At 37.6% G+C, this 13,930-nt stretch overlaps 2 protein-coding genes across 2 annotated transcripts; both read left to right on the top strand.

The window, feature by feature from the left end:
- Positions 1-1,007: 1,007 nt before the first annotated feature.
- On the top strand, positions 1,008-5,288 carry lmod1b (leiomodin 1b (smooth muscle)). Its single transcript, XM_084395784.1, has 3 exons — positions 1,008-1,543; positions 2,277-4,025; positions 4,222-5,288. Exons 1-3 carry the CDS (start codon positions 1,274-1,276, stop codon positions 4,246-4,248), a joined length of 2,046 nt encoding a protein of 681 aa, XP_084251910.1. The 5' UTR covers positions 1,008-1,273; the 3' UTR covers positions 4,249-5,288.
- Positions 5,289-7,073: 1,785 nt separating this feature from the next.
- Positions 7,074-10,757, top strand: timm17a (translocase of inner mitochondrial membrane 17 homolog A (yeast)). The gene is made up of 6 exons (XM_084395930.1): positions 7,074-7,231; positions 8,083-8,182; positions 8,301-8,364; positions 9,036-9,164; positions 9,340-9,450; positions 9,562-10,757. The coding sequence occupies exons 1-6, from the start codon at positions 7,206-7,208 to the stop codon at positions 9,630-9,632; spliced, it is 501 nt and encodes a 166-aa protein (XP_084252056.1). The 5' UTR covers positions 7,074-7,205; the 3' UTR covers positions 9,633-10,757.
- Positions 10,758-13,930: the final 3,173 nt, after the last annotated feature.

Raw genomic sequence — 13,930 nt, forward strand, 5'->3', positions numbered from 1 at the left:
TCAGCTCCACTGTGACCCCTCCTCATCACCCTGGTTGTGGCACAGACTTCCGGTCTCTTCCTTCCCTTCGGCTCCACCGTTGTGTTCACTCACTCTCTGTCTGCCGGAGTCCCTCGGCCCTCCAGTCCATCGGTGTCGCCCTGGGTTTTCATCTCCTCGGCTGTGCCTGTGTCTTTTCTCACTCAGTTGTGCTCCTGGCTACACCCTGGCTCGTCCCTCTTTCATTTCCACCGTGGGCCTGCATCCTGATGGCTCTGTTTGGAGTCACTCCCTGGCTTCTCCCACCGTCACACCCTCCCTAACTCCTCCCCTGTCATCTCCTCCCTGGCTCCTCCCTCATCATTGGAGGTCCCTTCTGCCTACCCCTCGTCCTCCTTCCTCCTCTGTTGGACTTTGTTTTTTAAGTTTGAGTTGTTTTTCATTATGTCCTGTTCTGTTTCCTTTGTTTGCATTTGTTTCCATGGTTATTCATTGTTTGATTAATGCACCGAAACCTATTTCTCGTTTCTTTCATTGATTTAAGTTAGTTAGTATATATTGAGCCTGTTTTCAGTTAGTATTTGTTCCGCTCTTATCTGTACACAATGGTTATGTTTGTGTTCTTTAGATCCACGAGATCCAGATCATTTTGAGTTTGTAATAAACACTGCTGCTATTAAATCCTGCCCTTTTGTTTCTCTGCTGCAACCATTGGTGACAGATTTGTGGTCTTGGCTTCAAATTTGCTTCCATTAAGATGAAGCATAATCATTTCAAATTTATGAATAGCCTATATTCTATTGAACCACATTAAACTGATTCCTGGAATAGCACAGCAGCCTATTATAGTATCCAACCTGTTTCTATAACATTCTTTAACATCACTGGAAAAAATATTTTCAGTAGACTACTCAAGGAATCCTGATTTCCTAACAGGAAGTAACAGTACGTTTCTGGGATGCTTTTGAGTTTTAGTAAACCACATCCTTCCCAATTGCCTTTAAAGGACTATGTACCCCCATCTAAATATGGTCATGTGCTCGATGGATTTCAAGGAATGTCCTAGCACTACAAACTTACGCTGACAGTCCATCGCGTCTCGCGCTGCTCCTCGGGTTTCTTTCACATCCAGAAAGGCTTCAATTTGACTCTTTTCCTCGTTTTTCATCTTCACTTTCTAATCTGACAGCCCTATTAATGAATGATTTTTTTTTTCACAAGGTAAAATAACTGAAAAATACACGGATATCTTCAGCAAATTCTACAGAGGTTTTTGTCATTATTGAACGCAACTATGTCCCGGAGGAAAGTGAGGGGACTCACTAAAACCGGGCGACAGGTGAGCGAGGACCCGGACCTCGACAGCTTGCTGTCAAACCTGTCACCCGAAGAAATGGAAGAGCTGCAGAAAGAGGTATCAGTTGTTCCCGATCCAGATCCGAGTGAAATAATCGTTGTGGACCAAACGGATTTAAAACCAACCGCGCCAGTTAAAAAGGAATCACAATTGAGCAGCCAGACCGATGATTTCAAATCACGCTTCCAGAGAAACCTGTCAACGGAGGTAAAATATTCACTAGCTTGCCTACCTTAAAAGTTTTGTCTATGAAAATTTGAATACTGGAGTTTATCCTAACATGTTTATAGTGGGACCTTGAAGACATGGCAGAATAAATGAATAAAAGTAGGCTAATGTGGCTTGACAGATGTTTTGTTTGTAGATGTATTTGTATAATTTTATGACACTTGCATAATGTCCACCTTATTTTTTTATAACATTTACAAATTAGACTTGTACAAACTTTAACTGTAAAAGGCTATGCAATGTTTACTTTTTTACTTTTCAATTTAAATACATAATACAAGCAGGAGAAATGTATACCTAATGGAGTCTCTTTGGATATTAAAGACTCTTGAAATGTTGGACCAGTTGAAGTTCCTTGGTTGATTGCTCCTTTGCTCACTGCCTTTTAAGGATAAGTCTGCCAAGGCTGGAGCTTTCCAGTGAAAAAGTGCAGCTCACAAATCAAACACTCAGCCACTGTGCAAGTTTACATCTTCTTCGCTGTGAAACAACCGACTGTGCATAGTGTAAACATCCAATGTGCATGCACTACAGCTTTTATATAACCATCTGTGTCAAAGCAGTGGCTTTAGTTGAACATTTTCATGTTAGTATGTAGGCCTAAGCCACTGGTTTTTCCTCCAGTCGGTTCACCCAAAACAAACATATAGCCTACATTTGATTGTATATGTCGGCATAATTTGTCCATAATTTATACATGTTTGATCCTCAGGGAGAGCCGAAGAAGGAGAGCCGGAAGCAAGAGTACCTGCGTAAGATGGGCCTGAGCCAAGAGAAGAATACCTCCACGTCTGACAGCAGAGATGGAGAACTTCAGAGGACCCCCTCCACCTCTTCCTTCCTTAAATGTGATGATAGAATGGTGGACAGGACCCGCAGAGTCACAGAGGGCACTAAAGATGACAAATCTGCCCTTTCCAAGAAGGATGAGGAGAGTGAGAGAAAAGTAGAGGTGAAAGAACAAATTGATGGGAGTAAACTCAAAGACAGAAGAGAGATGAGAGAAAGTAGCAGCAGCAAAACCAAAGAATTAATTTCTAAGCTTCAGGAGAAAAAAGAGGATAGTAAAGAGAAAAATAGAAAGGAAGACAGTCGGAAAAGGGAATCTGTGGAAAGTAGAGCAAAGGAGATGATTTCTAGGCTAAAGGAGAAAGAGGATAAGGAAAGGGAGAGAAAGGAAGAGATTAGGAAGAGAGAGGAGAACAAGACTAAAGGCTATCCGTCCAGGTTAGAGGAAAAGCAAAATCAGGTTCTAGAAGACAAAACAAAAGAAGAGGACAAGGATGAAAAACTAATAAGAAGGTCAAGCGAGAAGACGAAAGAGGGCCCCACGTTGGAATTGAGGGGACTTGCCGAAAATAAAGAGAAAGAACCTGAAAAGAACGATGAAAATGTGAAGAAGCCGCAGGAATATAATGCAAAAGCAAGCGATAAGGAAAGAGAGGATGTTCAGAAACAAAATGAAATCATAAATGAAATTCATGAACCCATCAAGGAAGTGAACATTGGAAACTGTGTCTCAGACACCATTTCAAAAAGTAAGACCAAAGAGGAGGAAGAGGAGGATGAGTCGGCCAGTATGTTTGATGAAGACCTTGAGAGAGTTCGTCGCAACGATCCGGGCATGACTGAACTCAATGTGAATAATTCTGAGGTCATAAAAACCAAAACGCTTATTCAGTTCGCAGAGGCCTTGAAAAACAACACACACATCAAAGCGTTTTCCTTGGCTAACTGCCGTGCTGATGACCATGTGGCTTATGCTATTGCAGAGACCTTACGCATTAACAAAAGCATCACTAGCATCAATTTGGACTCCAATCTACTTACTAGCAAAGGCATCATGGCCCTGATCCATGCCCTCCAGCACAACTCCACACTCACTGAGCTACGCTTCCACAACCAGCGGCACATCATCGGAGGGAAGTCTGAGATGGAAATGACCAAAATCTTAAAAGAAAACACAACTCTTCTGAAACTAGGCTACCACTTTGAGTTAGCTGGTCCTCGTATGACCATGACCAGTATTCTTAGTCGCAATATGGACCGTCAGCGACAAAAGCGGTTGCAGGAACAGAAGCAGGCTCAAGCCCAAGGTGCTGGAGACAAGAAAGACTCATTAGAAGTTCCAAAACCCGGCTTTGGCAAAGGCTCCCCGAGAGCCTCGCCCAGGCCGTCTCCGATACCTTCTCCCATACCGTCACCGGCCCCATCGCCCAAGTTGACTCATAAGAAAAGGGTCAGTGGGCTTGTTGGTGGACCACCTCCGCCACCACCACCGCCTGGAGGACCACCACCACCTCCACCTCCAATGCTAGACGGAGACTTCCTGAAGAACTCCCTGACGCCCGTGTCACAGAGGAAGCTTGGTGATAGGAGTGGAGGAAGAGGAGGAGCTCAAAATACAAGGGACCAACTTCTAGCTTCCATTAGAGGCAGCAATATCAAAAAGCTCAAAAAGGTATAAAATTATTAATTTTAAAATTAATTTACATAAAAAAAAAAACATATTGGCCTAATTAAATTATATACAATCTTGCAAGTAATTTTTTTTTAATTATCCTGAAGCTTTCCTGTAGATACATTGGGTCTCATATTCAGAGGTTTTCCTGTTTTCCCTGAGAGAGTTTGAACTCATAATGAATTGTTTTTCACAGGTTGCAATTCCAAAGCTGTTGCAGTAAGTTGGCAGTGCAGAGAGATAAACATGAATGAAGAAAAAAAGACAGGAATGAAAGGACAGACATCTCACAGACCTTGAGAAGATCAACACTCAGAATCTTCCATACAGAGTCTTTACTGCTGCCCTACAGTATGGAAGACAGGTATAGGTTCGTATAGATGGTGATTATTCCATTGAATGCACAGCTTCTGCCCAGGGGTCTTTGTACAAAATACACTGGACGATTTAAAGAAACGGAAGTGTGGTGCAGTCGTGGGTGCTTAGAGGTTTCAATGGCCTATGGAACTGCAGAGAACTTGATGCCTTGCTTGTCATTTGCACTAAATGAATCATTTCATATGATAGATTTACTAGTGTGTGTTTGGTATGTATGTGGATGTTGAGTAGATGTTTGTTTCGGCAGTAAAATTGGATCTTCTTACATCTGACTGAATTGAACTATGTACGAAAATCCTAGTATTTTGGGTTTGGGAATCTCTATAGTAAAAGTTCTTGCTGATCAGAGATTAAAGGTGGGATTCTAATTTAAAAAAAATCACAAAACAGGTATTGTTTCCATGGTACAGATTCTTCAATACCTTATATTTTGAATGAGTGAGTGTGAATGAGAACAGAATTACAGCATTTAGGAGAAAGGGATGGATAATCAGATCTATGTGAATATGACTGCGTAAACATACAAACTACAAAACATATTTTTTTTAATCTGAAATTTTCTTAAAATTTATGTAATCCATTGAGTATATATAAATTTTAATCACTGTTAAGTGTATTTTTTTTTTACCATCCATCTGTAATTTATCAAACAACATAAAAAAATGTAGAGATTTTAATTTGGGAATGTAAGCATTCTCTTCAAGAGCACACTTAATGGAAGTTAGAGCAGAATGTTATGCTCATTTAAAAAAATAAGCTGTGTCGAATAAAATGATTCTTATATCAGGTTTCAGCTGTGACAATCCAGTAATTCCATTTGTGTTATGTAGAAAATTCAAATTGTTTTTGGAGGAATCTGCATGATAAAGATATGATTGGTCCAACAAAAACACCTGGGTCATGTGATTTTATTTGATTATTTTCAGGTCATTGTCAGAATAATGTTAGAAAACTGTTTCACTGTTGTTTTAGAATTCATTTTAATTTTAGTAGTTATTTTAATGTGCTTTGACATTTTTTGTAGTTTTTTTTTTTTACCTTTAGTTTATTATTTTAGTTTTACTTTTAGTAATAAATGGAACTGCCACTTATTTTATAAATGTAAACTTTTCATCTAATATTTATATTTTATTTTATTTTATTTTATTTCGTTTCAGTTTTTATTTTTAGTAAATTATTTTTAATAGTGCACAATTTTATTTTTTCAACTACTAATTATTAATAGTTTTAGTTCAAATAAAAACACTGGTTTATGTCAATACAAACTCCTTAAAGGCATACTTCACCCTTTATTGAGTTTGTCTTACAAAAGTGAAAATATGTCATCATATCTTCTTTTATGTTCCACAGAAGAAAGGATATGATGAGTAATTGACAGAATTTTCTTGGATGAACTATCCATACTGTTAGAGTCACATAAATAATGCAATACTAAGTAACTTGCAATACTATGTAAACATATCTTTTAATTTACGCCAATCTAACCTTCTGAGTCATTTTGTGGGGATATAAAAATGCTGTAAAAGCTTTAGAGTCCAGTTCAGAACCATAGATAGAATGAATGGTTCTAGTGTTAGTGAGTGAGTAGCTCTTCACATGATCACACAGATCCTATAAAGGGCTGTAGCACGCTTCCAGAGCTATACAATGAGTTCCTTGGGCATGGGGGAAAACCAGTGATCTAATGCATTGTTGCTAATGCCACATAGTTCTGCTTAGCTCATTTGGTCACTAGAATAAAGAACTATACACAAAGGCTATGTAGGATAACGAGAAACAAAAGACCACACCACTTGTGATGTAACATTACAAATTACAATCAACCTGGTCATAGGTTTAAAGCTCAAAAACTTTTCCCTCTTTTCTTAGGGAATTATGATCTTCAGATAAGTGGCAGGTGCTTATTGCAATGCATAGATTACAGGATTTATACATCACCACTGGGGCTAGAGGTAATCACTCAATAGTCTGTTGTTCATCTTTTTCAGAGCTCTTCAGAAATGTTCTTCTGAAACTGGAGTCTGAAAGTTGATTGGAATCGAAGCAAGCTTGTTTATATTTTGATTGCCCCTGACTAACCCTCAGGACAGCTAAAATGTCTATATTTGGTCATTTCTCAATGCAGGCTCAGACTGCATCTCATTCCTTTCCCCTTCCTAATAATGGAAACATAGCCAACCGCGTGTCGGACTCAGAGCAATAACATAGAGGCGACATGAAGTCGAGAGAGGTTTTTGAATTATGTTTTACCGCAGAGTCATCAACCTACTTTTAATGCAGCCCCATCTCCTCTAGGCGCAACGAAGAGGCTCTACCATAAAGAACAGTTTTATTAGCCACTTGGCAACTTTAATTTTTCAAAATTTAAAGTGGGTATGTTGTGATATCAGGCATAATTCTCATATAAAATATCATTTTGGCTTATAGCCTACATTATGTTTTTAGCTCAAGTTTAGCTAAGTTAGCTAAATTCAAAAGCACTATTATAAGATAGCCTACAATTTTCTATTTTGTTTAGTACCTAGTAAAAACCATGTGTGGGGGCAACAAGATGGGGCCTCGTAAACTATAATCCATTATTGTCTATGGTGGACGAAATTGAGTTACCCATTTGTGGGACTGATCTGCATATTGTCTCACTGTAAATGGTTGGTAATTTGTGTGAATACTGCCACTAGAGGGGCCTAGAGCAATTCAACGATCACAAAGAAAAAGACAGCAAAGGACCACGCGAATAACCTTACGTCACTCACTGCAAGAGCACGTGCTTTGTTACGTCAGTGGGAAGAGGAAAAGAACAAAATGGAGGAGTACGCGAGGGAGCCTTGGTGAGCCGACAGTTCAAACAACTTTTTTATTTGATGCATTTCGAACATTTATATTTGTTGTTATTATAAGAGTTTAAATATTCTTTATTATTTATACGGTCTGATTAACTGTCAGGGTGTTTGACGCTCGAATTGTTGAGATATGGTCGGTTTACTGGATGTTAGTTAACACGATGTCCTTCAGTAAAGGCTTCTTGCTGTCAGTCCCGCACATGACCTTGTTCAGCCGGTGACCGGTTGATTTAGTTTCTACATTATTTTTGATAATATATATATTGTTTAAATGTTTAATCTATTAAACTACTACACATAATAGATAGGCTATTATTTCTATTAACATGCAGTTAGTAGGATCTGTAGATAACTTAGCTAGCAATACGACGTGAAAGCATAAGTAGGCTACTAACGTTATAGAAATGTGTCATATTTATATAACATACCCATTTTCTGTTTCATTTATTGAGCGACATTATGGATACTTCCTCGAGTAGGATTTCCACTAACGAAAGTGGTTAACACTTTATTTAGCAGTGTCCTTGTTACACATCTTACATGTACTTACCATAGTAATGACAGTAAATTATGTATAATTACAAGTATCTAACCCTAAACCAAATTTAACCCTAATTATACAGTAATTACATGTTATTAATTAATATTACTCAGTACTTATTTGTATCTATACTATGTAAAAAGGGCACCTTAAAATAAAGTGTAACCCAAATGTGCATTGAAATAATTGTAGAGATCATGTTTACCAGAGTACTTTTTGCAAGGGTTGTTTGTTAGTAGCAGAGATGATCTTTATGCACTATTAGTGTTCTCATAATCATACTGTTGTTGTTTCTCAGCCCCTGGAGGATAGTGGATGACTGTGGGGGTGCTTTCACCATGGGGGCCATCGGTGGAGGGATCTTTCAGGCCGTCAAAGGCTTTAGAAACTCTCCTTCTGTGAGTAATTCTCTGTGCTGCTGATAAAGCAGTGTTGTTTTACTTAAAGTTAAGGGCCTGTAGTACTTTTGGGCCCAATGTTAAGATTCATTGGTGTTTTTGTTTTTCATCTTTTTAGGGAATGAATCACAGAATGAGGGGTAGTTTGACAGCCATAAGGACCAGAGCTCCACAACTAGGAGGTAATGTTTAAGGGTTCAAAGGTTATTTGTCACATGTAATCCGAGTGAGACACTACAGTTCAAAAGTTTGGGGTTAAGATTTTTTTTTATGCTTTTGAATGGAGTGTCTTATGCTCAGCAAGGCTGCATTTATTTGATCAGAAATACATTAAAAATATTAATATTGTAAAATGTTATCTTTTTATTTGAATAACATTTTCAGCAGCCAGTACTCCAGACTTTAGCGTCACATGATCCTTCAGAAATCATTCTAATGGCTGATTTTAGTTTTATTTTTTTAAAGTTTGTTCAAATTAAAGGGTTAGTTCACCTAAAAATGAAAATTCTGTAATAATTTCCTCACCTCGTGTCATTCCATACCTGTAAGACTTTAATTAATCTTTGGAGACTGAAATGATATTTTTGGAACACAAAGATATTTTTAATAAAGTCTCTTAAATCTGTTCATCATATAAAGCGATCGTGTCTCTTCAGAAAATTTGGACTAAGCCACTCAATTCATATGGATTAGTTTTACAATCTCTTTATGAACGTTTTGAAGCGTCCAAGTGGTAGTTGCGTACCAGTCAATGGAGGGACAGAAATCGTGAGTGATGTAGACAATGTAATTGGCTAATAAATGTATTTACTTTGAAAGATATTACAAAATACAAATGTTTGTTCATCATTAGGAAGCTTTGCGGTGTGGGGTGGCCTCTTCTCCATGATTGATTGTGGGCTGGTGAAGGTGAGGGGCAAAGAAGACCCCTGGAACTCAATCACAAGTGGAGCCATGACAGGAGCCATTTTAGCTGCAAGAAGTAAGTCAAATCTCAAACTAATGTAGATAATGATGTGGTCACATTTATGCAAGTTCTAATTCCTTGCCAGTTTATAAATATTTAAAGTGCATTCTCTTAATATTCTTCTTTTTATATTTATTTATTTAAATATATGTGTTTATTTGTGTGATATTAATTTCTTGTCTCATCACAGATGGACCAGTGGCCATGTTTGGCTCTGCTGCAATGGGAGGTATACTGCTTGCATTAATAGAAGGTGCAGGAATTCTGCTCACAAGGTTCGCCTCAGCACAATTCCCAACTGGTAAGTGTGGCAAGTCATCCTTGGAGACTGAATAAACCTTCTTTTTTTTAATTAAAAAATTAAAAAGTAATCTATAAATTCAAATCAACCAACATAATCTTTTCTCTACAGGCCCACAGTTTGCAGAAGAGCCTGCTCCCATGCCTGCTTCGTCATTCGGAGACTATAGACAGTACCAATGAGAAGCCCTTTAAAACTCAAGGCCTTTTCTTATTCCATGAACTCAACTGAGACACTGAAGTTACAGTGAGGACCTCATTCATCAACAGAGCATGCCATCAACCACGAATGACTGTGACAAAAAGAATATAAAGGGCGAACACTATTGTCCCTGTTATTGTGTATGCCTTTTGCTATTCTCAGCCTTGTCATTGGCCTCTGGGTCACCCTATTTAAGTCATAAGGAAATCAATCTCAGACCTGTTTTTTCATCCATATTTTCTGTGTTTTTGTTTTCTGTGACCTCACTTTGTCCTTGACACAGCTGGAAATGTTTGATGAAGCTATAGGTATGCTGTTTGTCATGCTAGGTTTTTCATGTTGAGCCCTAATCAATTTGGCTGTGTAAAGTGTGTGTGTGAGTGTGTGTGTGCGTGCGCGCATCAGAGAGTTTAATACATGCCCGTGTACTGATTGTTTGCCTTAATGTAAACTTCATGGGCTTTGACAATATATAGTGAGGGGTTTTATTGACTGGTTTATGCCAAACCTTCTCTTGCAAAGCTTGTTCCTTCAGAGTTTACAATTTGATGTAGCTATTTATTTTCTAGTACAACTTCCTAATTTCAAGATGTTATACTGTATTGTACTTTAAGGATTTCTCTACAAGTGAATATTAGTAGTTTTGTTCAAATGCAGCAGAGAAAAAGTTGATGGATGGGACAGAGTTGTTTCTTCTGGTGCATATATGAACAAATTTAGGCTGAGAAACATAGTAAATAAACTAGTTATTACTCTGTGTGAAAACCACGTAAATATCATTAAGTGTATAATGTACCATATTATTATTTTAATATGGTAATTGCTTGTCTAAAACTAGACCTCCATTTCAAAGTTCGTCCATTGAGTAAAGTAATAAAAGGTTAGTTATTTTGGCCACTAGAGGGAAGTATAGACTCGTAGTGCACAGCAAGTGTCAAGTCGAAATGTAGATTTAACTTTAAATGTCTCCAAATAAGCCGATACGGAGACGAAACATTTTTTTGTTAAGAAAAGATGTGGGATACATTAGTCAAATACATTGTTAGAAATTTTATTTTCCTTCAGGTTTTGAAAATAAATAAATTAACAATTGAATCTAAATTCAATTCAGACCCTCAGACACTTGATTGGAAAAAAAACAAAAAACATTTTCAAATAACCATTTCGTTTCAGCCATTCGTGAACTGTAAGTTATAATGTAGATGGTTCTAGAGGGGGGGAAAATCAGTGTAGAAAAAAATGAATCATAAATATTTTGTGATCATTTTATATTTATATGCTAAAAGTTAATTTTGCCAATTTTTAGAAGAACACATTTCAAATACAGATATGATCTTAGTATATTAAATATGCAACGGTCGTTCATTGGAAAAGGCTTTAAGCAATCATTTTTGACCCGTCTGGAGGCTGCTCGCTGCGAAACAAATGGGCGGATCTTACGTCTCGCTCCCCCTCGCTAGACGTCCAGCGAGGAGGGGCGAATGTAATTTGGGCCTAATGGATAAAGCTAGATTAGAATATCCAACCACACCCTAACCCTACCCACAACTCTACCCCACCACCCATTACACGTCTATAGAGGAGGAGCTGGACGTCATTTGACTCTGCAGCACCACTTGCTTCTTCCGGTCTTCTTTATATGCTGATTGGGCGAACTCTAAAATGGGCGGGGCTTTACAACAACTGGCCAATAATTGAAACGGCGATATACGTGATTGACAGCGCTCGTGATTTAAAAAAAAACAGTTGGCGTTGTACACGGCGGGCGTAGGAGCGGGTGCGCGGTTAAGCGCGTGCATGAATGTTGTGGCTTGTGAGGCATTTTATGTGACGTTAATAGTCTAGGTTCTTGATATTTGTAACTTACATTTCTGAGTTTTGTCGGTTACACCTGTTCATCCCTAATCTTTTACATGTCGCACTCGCCACTGCTTCAGAATTATTATTATGTTTGTATAGGCTATAAAAATAGTTCTAACATTATAATGACGCAACAAGGAGTAACATTAGTTTGGAAGGGGAAATACTTAAGAGTTCTGGAATGACCAATATTTTTGCTGTCCACAAACACCAAGACATGTGTTACTTTTACTATGCAAAATATTGATTTTGAGTTGTGGGAAGTGCTTCTATAAATGAGAATACTTATTAAAAATAGGGAGGTAATTATGTTGTTGAATGAAGAAATAGATTAACAAATGTGTTAAATTGTTAATGAGGAGAGGAAATTCAGTGTGTTTAGTTTGTATCAATTTCTTGCATGTTGTTGGACAAAAGACTTTCTGCTAGCATACAAATGTTTTCCTTTGAAAACCGGGCATATAACCTGCTGTTTTCATTGGTTTTTCTTCTGTTTTATTTCATGTCATTCAGTAGTTTTCATTGGTGTCTTTTCAGCCTTGCTGGTTGATGTCCCTTTATGAGAGAGTCATTTTCTTTGACCTTTTGCCTCAACATTCAAAAGTCCAAGGAGTTTGGCTTGACTTTTGCAATTCGGTTTTATTTTCGCTCCTAACCTTCTCATTCAGTAAAAGCATGTCTGACTCTCTTATAAAAAGCCCTGGTGCTTCACTCCACACTGCGTCGTCCTGCTTGCCATGCACGTTTGTTTGGAGAGCAGTACCGAAGGAAGGTCAACTTGTGGTGCAAACAACTCATTAATAATTTAAGGCAGCGAACATGACTGGTTGCTAATCTACATAGTTCCTAAAAAGTGCTGTGATTATTAATTCAGGGCTTTTGAAGGCACTGTGGGAGCGTAGCATTCTTGATTGTATACAAGAGCAGTGAACAAGCTTTGGCCAGGCACTCAAGATGTTTGATGAAAGACTCCAAATCTTTCTCTGTTGCTGAAGATGTGGTGTGTCTGAATGAGAAATAGGGAATGCATGTGGAATTTTAAATTATAGGTGAATGCTTAGAGAATGACATGTAGATGCTAATGCAACAATCCTAGTCCTATCTATTCGACTGTGATAATCGTTGCAAAGTAACAGGCAATCAAAGAGACTTTAAATTAGATGTTTTCTCACTTGAGGCCTTATGCTTTACCGCCAGATACACACTAACTAGCGCTTGTTATTTCCTGACCTGCATAGTGTCACTGTTTTAAACTGTATTAAGCGGGTTATGTATCAATTAAGAGAACTTTTCTTGCCCCTTAGACGATGCCCCTTAGAAGTTTTCATTCTAGTTTTGAAAGGATATTATAACAGCTTTCTGTGTCTCTTTAATCACTATTTTCTAATTTAATTACATATTGTGTAGTTTAATTGACCAGAAATTCACTATTTTTGCTTTTCCCTTATTCAGCCTTTGTAACTTTTCTTCTATAATAATAATAATAATAGTAAAACTAAAATGTGGGAAATACTTTCAGATCATTTGGTGTTTGTGTACAATTTGGAAAATAATGTGTAACAAAGTCCCAAAAATGCTGTCATTACCATCCTGCCAATAATTTCGCAGAACAATTCAGTTTTCTGAAAAACTTGATATTTAGTTATCAACATATTTAGTTATGATATTTTAATTCAGAAACAACATGTTTTTAGACTGCTAACAGTGAAACTTTGACATCTCTGAAATGCTCAATTTTAACCAGCAAATGCTATCAATCTGCCCTTTTAAATATTCTCCCTGTTTTCTTCACTCTTCTGTTCTTTCCTTCACTTATGCTGGGGAGAATTACAGATCATTTCTACAAATGTGAGGCTTGCAGGCAATTGCATGGAATAAATGGCAGTTCAATAAATGTCATATTAACTATTTATGTGAATAATCAGAGTCTGTCGTGTGAACAGTGGCAAGCGGAATAAATAAATAAGACGGAATACATTAGACATGACAGCATGATGTACAATAGACATTATCACTGTTGGTGTTAATGACCCTCAGATGTTTGGTGGAATGCTGTGCATTTAATGAGGTCTTGGTATGCAGTGCACCACTCTAGTCTTCTGTAACACAACTTTTGAAAGTGACTGCATTCACTTCTGTGTCATGCAGGCTTGCAGGAATTTTGCCTTTTAAATCAGGAATATTCCAGGTTCAAAACAACTTAAACTTAACTGACAAATTTTGTGACCATGTTGGTTAGAAGAAATAAATATGGCTTCTTTTTTCTTTTCTTTTTTAAAGCAAAGATCAAGGTTATAATGAGGCACTTATAATGGAAGTGAATTGGGACATTTTTTGGAGGCTTTAAAAGAAGAAATGTGATATTTTACAACAGCACATTATTTTTTTCTGTTAAAACATTGTATTATTTGAGCAATGA

The sequence above is a fragment of the Rutilus rutilus genome (genome assembly GCF_951802725.1).
Source record: "Rutilus rutilus genome assembly, chromosome: 22".
Taxonomy (NCBI): domain Eukaryota; kingdom Metazoa; phylum Chordata; class Actinopteri; order Cypriniformes; family Leuciscidae; genus Rutilus; species Rutilus rutilus.

Bases quoted from the DNA above. Each gene is read 5' to 3' on its own strand.
- lmod1b (XM_084395784.1), top strand. From the start codon at position 1,274: ATGTCCCGGAGGAAAGTGAGGGGACTCACTAAAACCGGGCGACAGGTG. The intron at 1,544-2,276 runs GTAAAATATTCA...TTTGATCCTCAG, and splicing joins AGAGAAACCTGTCAACGGAG to GGAGAGCCGAAGAAGGAGAG. The intron at 4,026-4,221 runs GTATAAAATTAT...TGTTTTTCACAG, and splicing joins ATATCAAAAAGCTCAAAAAG to GTTGCAATTCCAAAGCTGTT.
- timm17a (XM_084395930.1), top strand. From the start codon at position 7,206: ATGGAGGAGTACGCGAGGGAGCCTTG. The intron at 8,183-8,300 runs GTGAGTAATTCT...TCATCTTTTTAG, and splicing joins GCTTTAGAAACTCTCCTTCT to GGAATGAATCACAGAATGAG. The intron at 9,451-9,561 runs GTAAGTGTGGCA...TTTTCTCTACAG, and splicing joins CTCAGCACAATTCCCAACTG to GCCCACAGTTTGCAGAAGAG.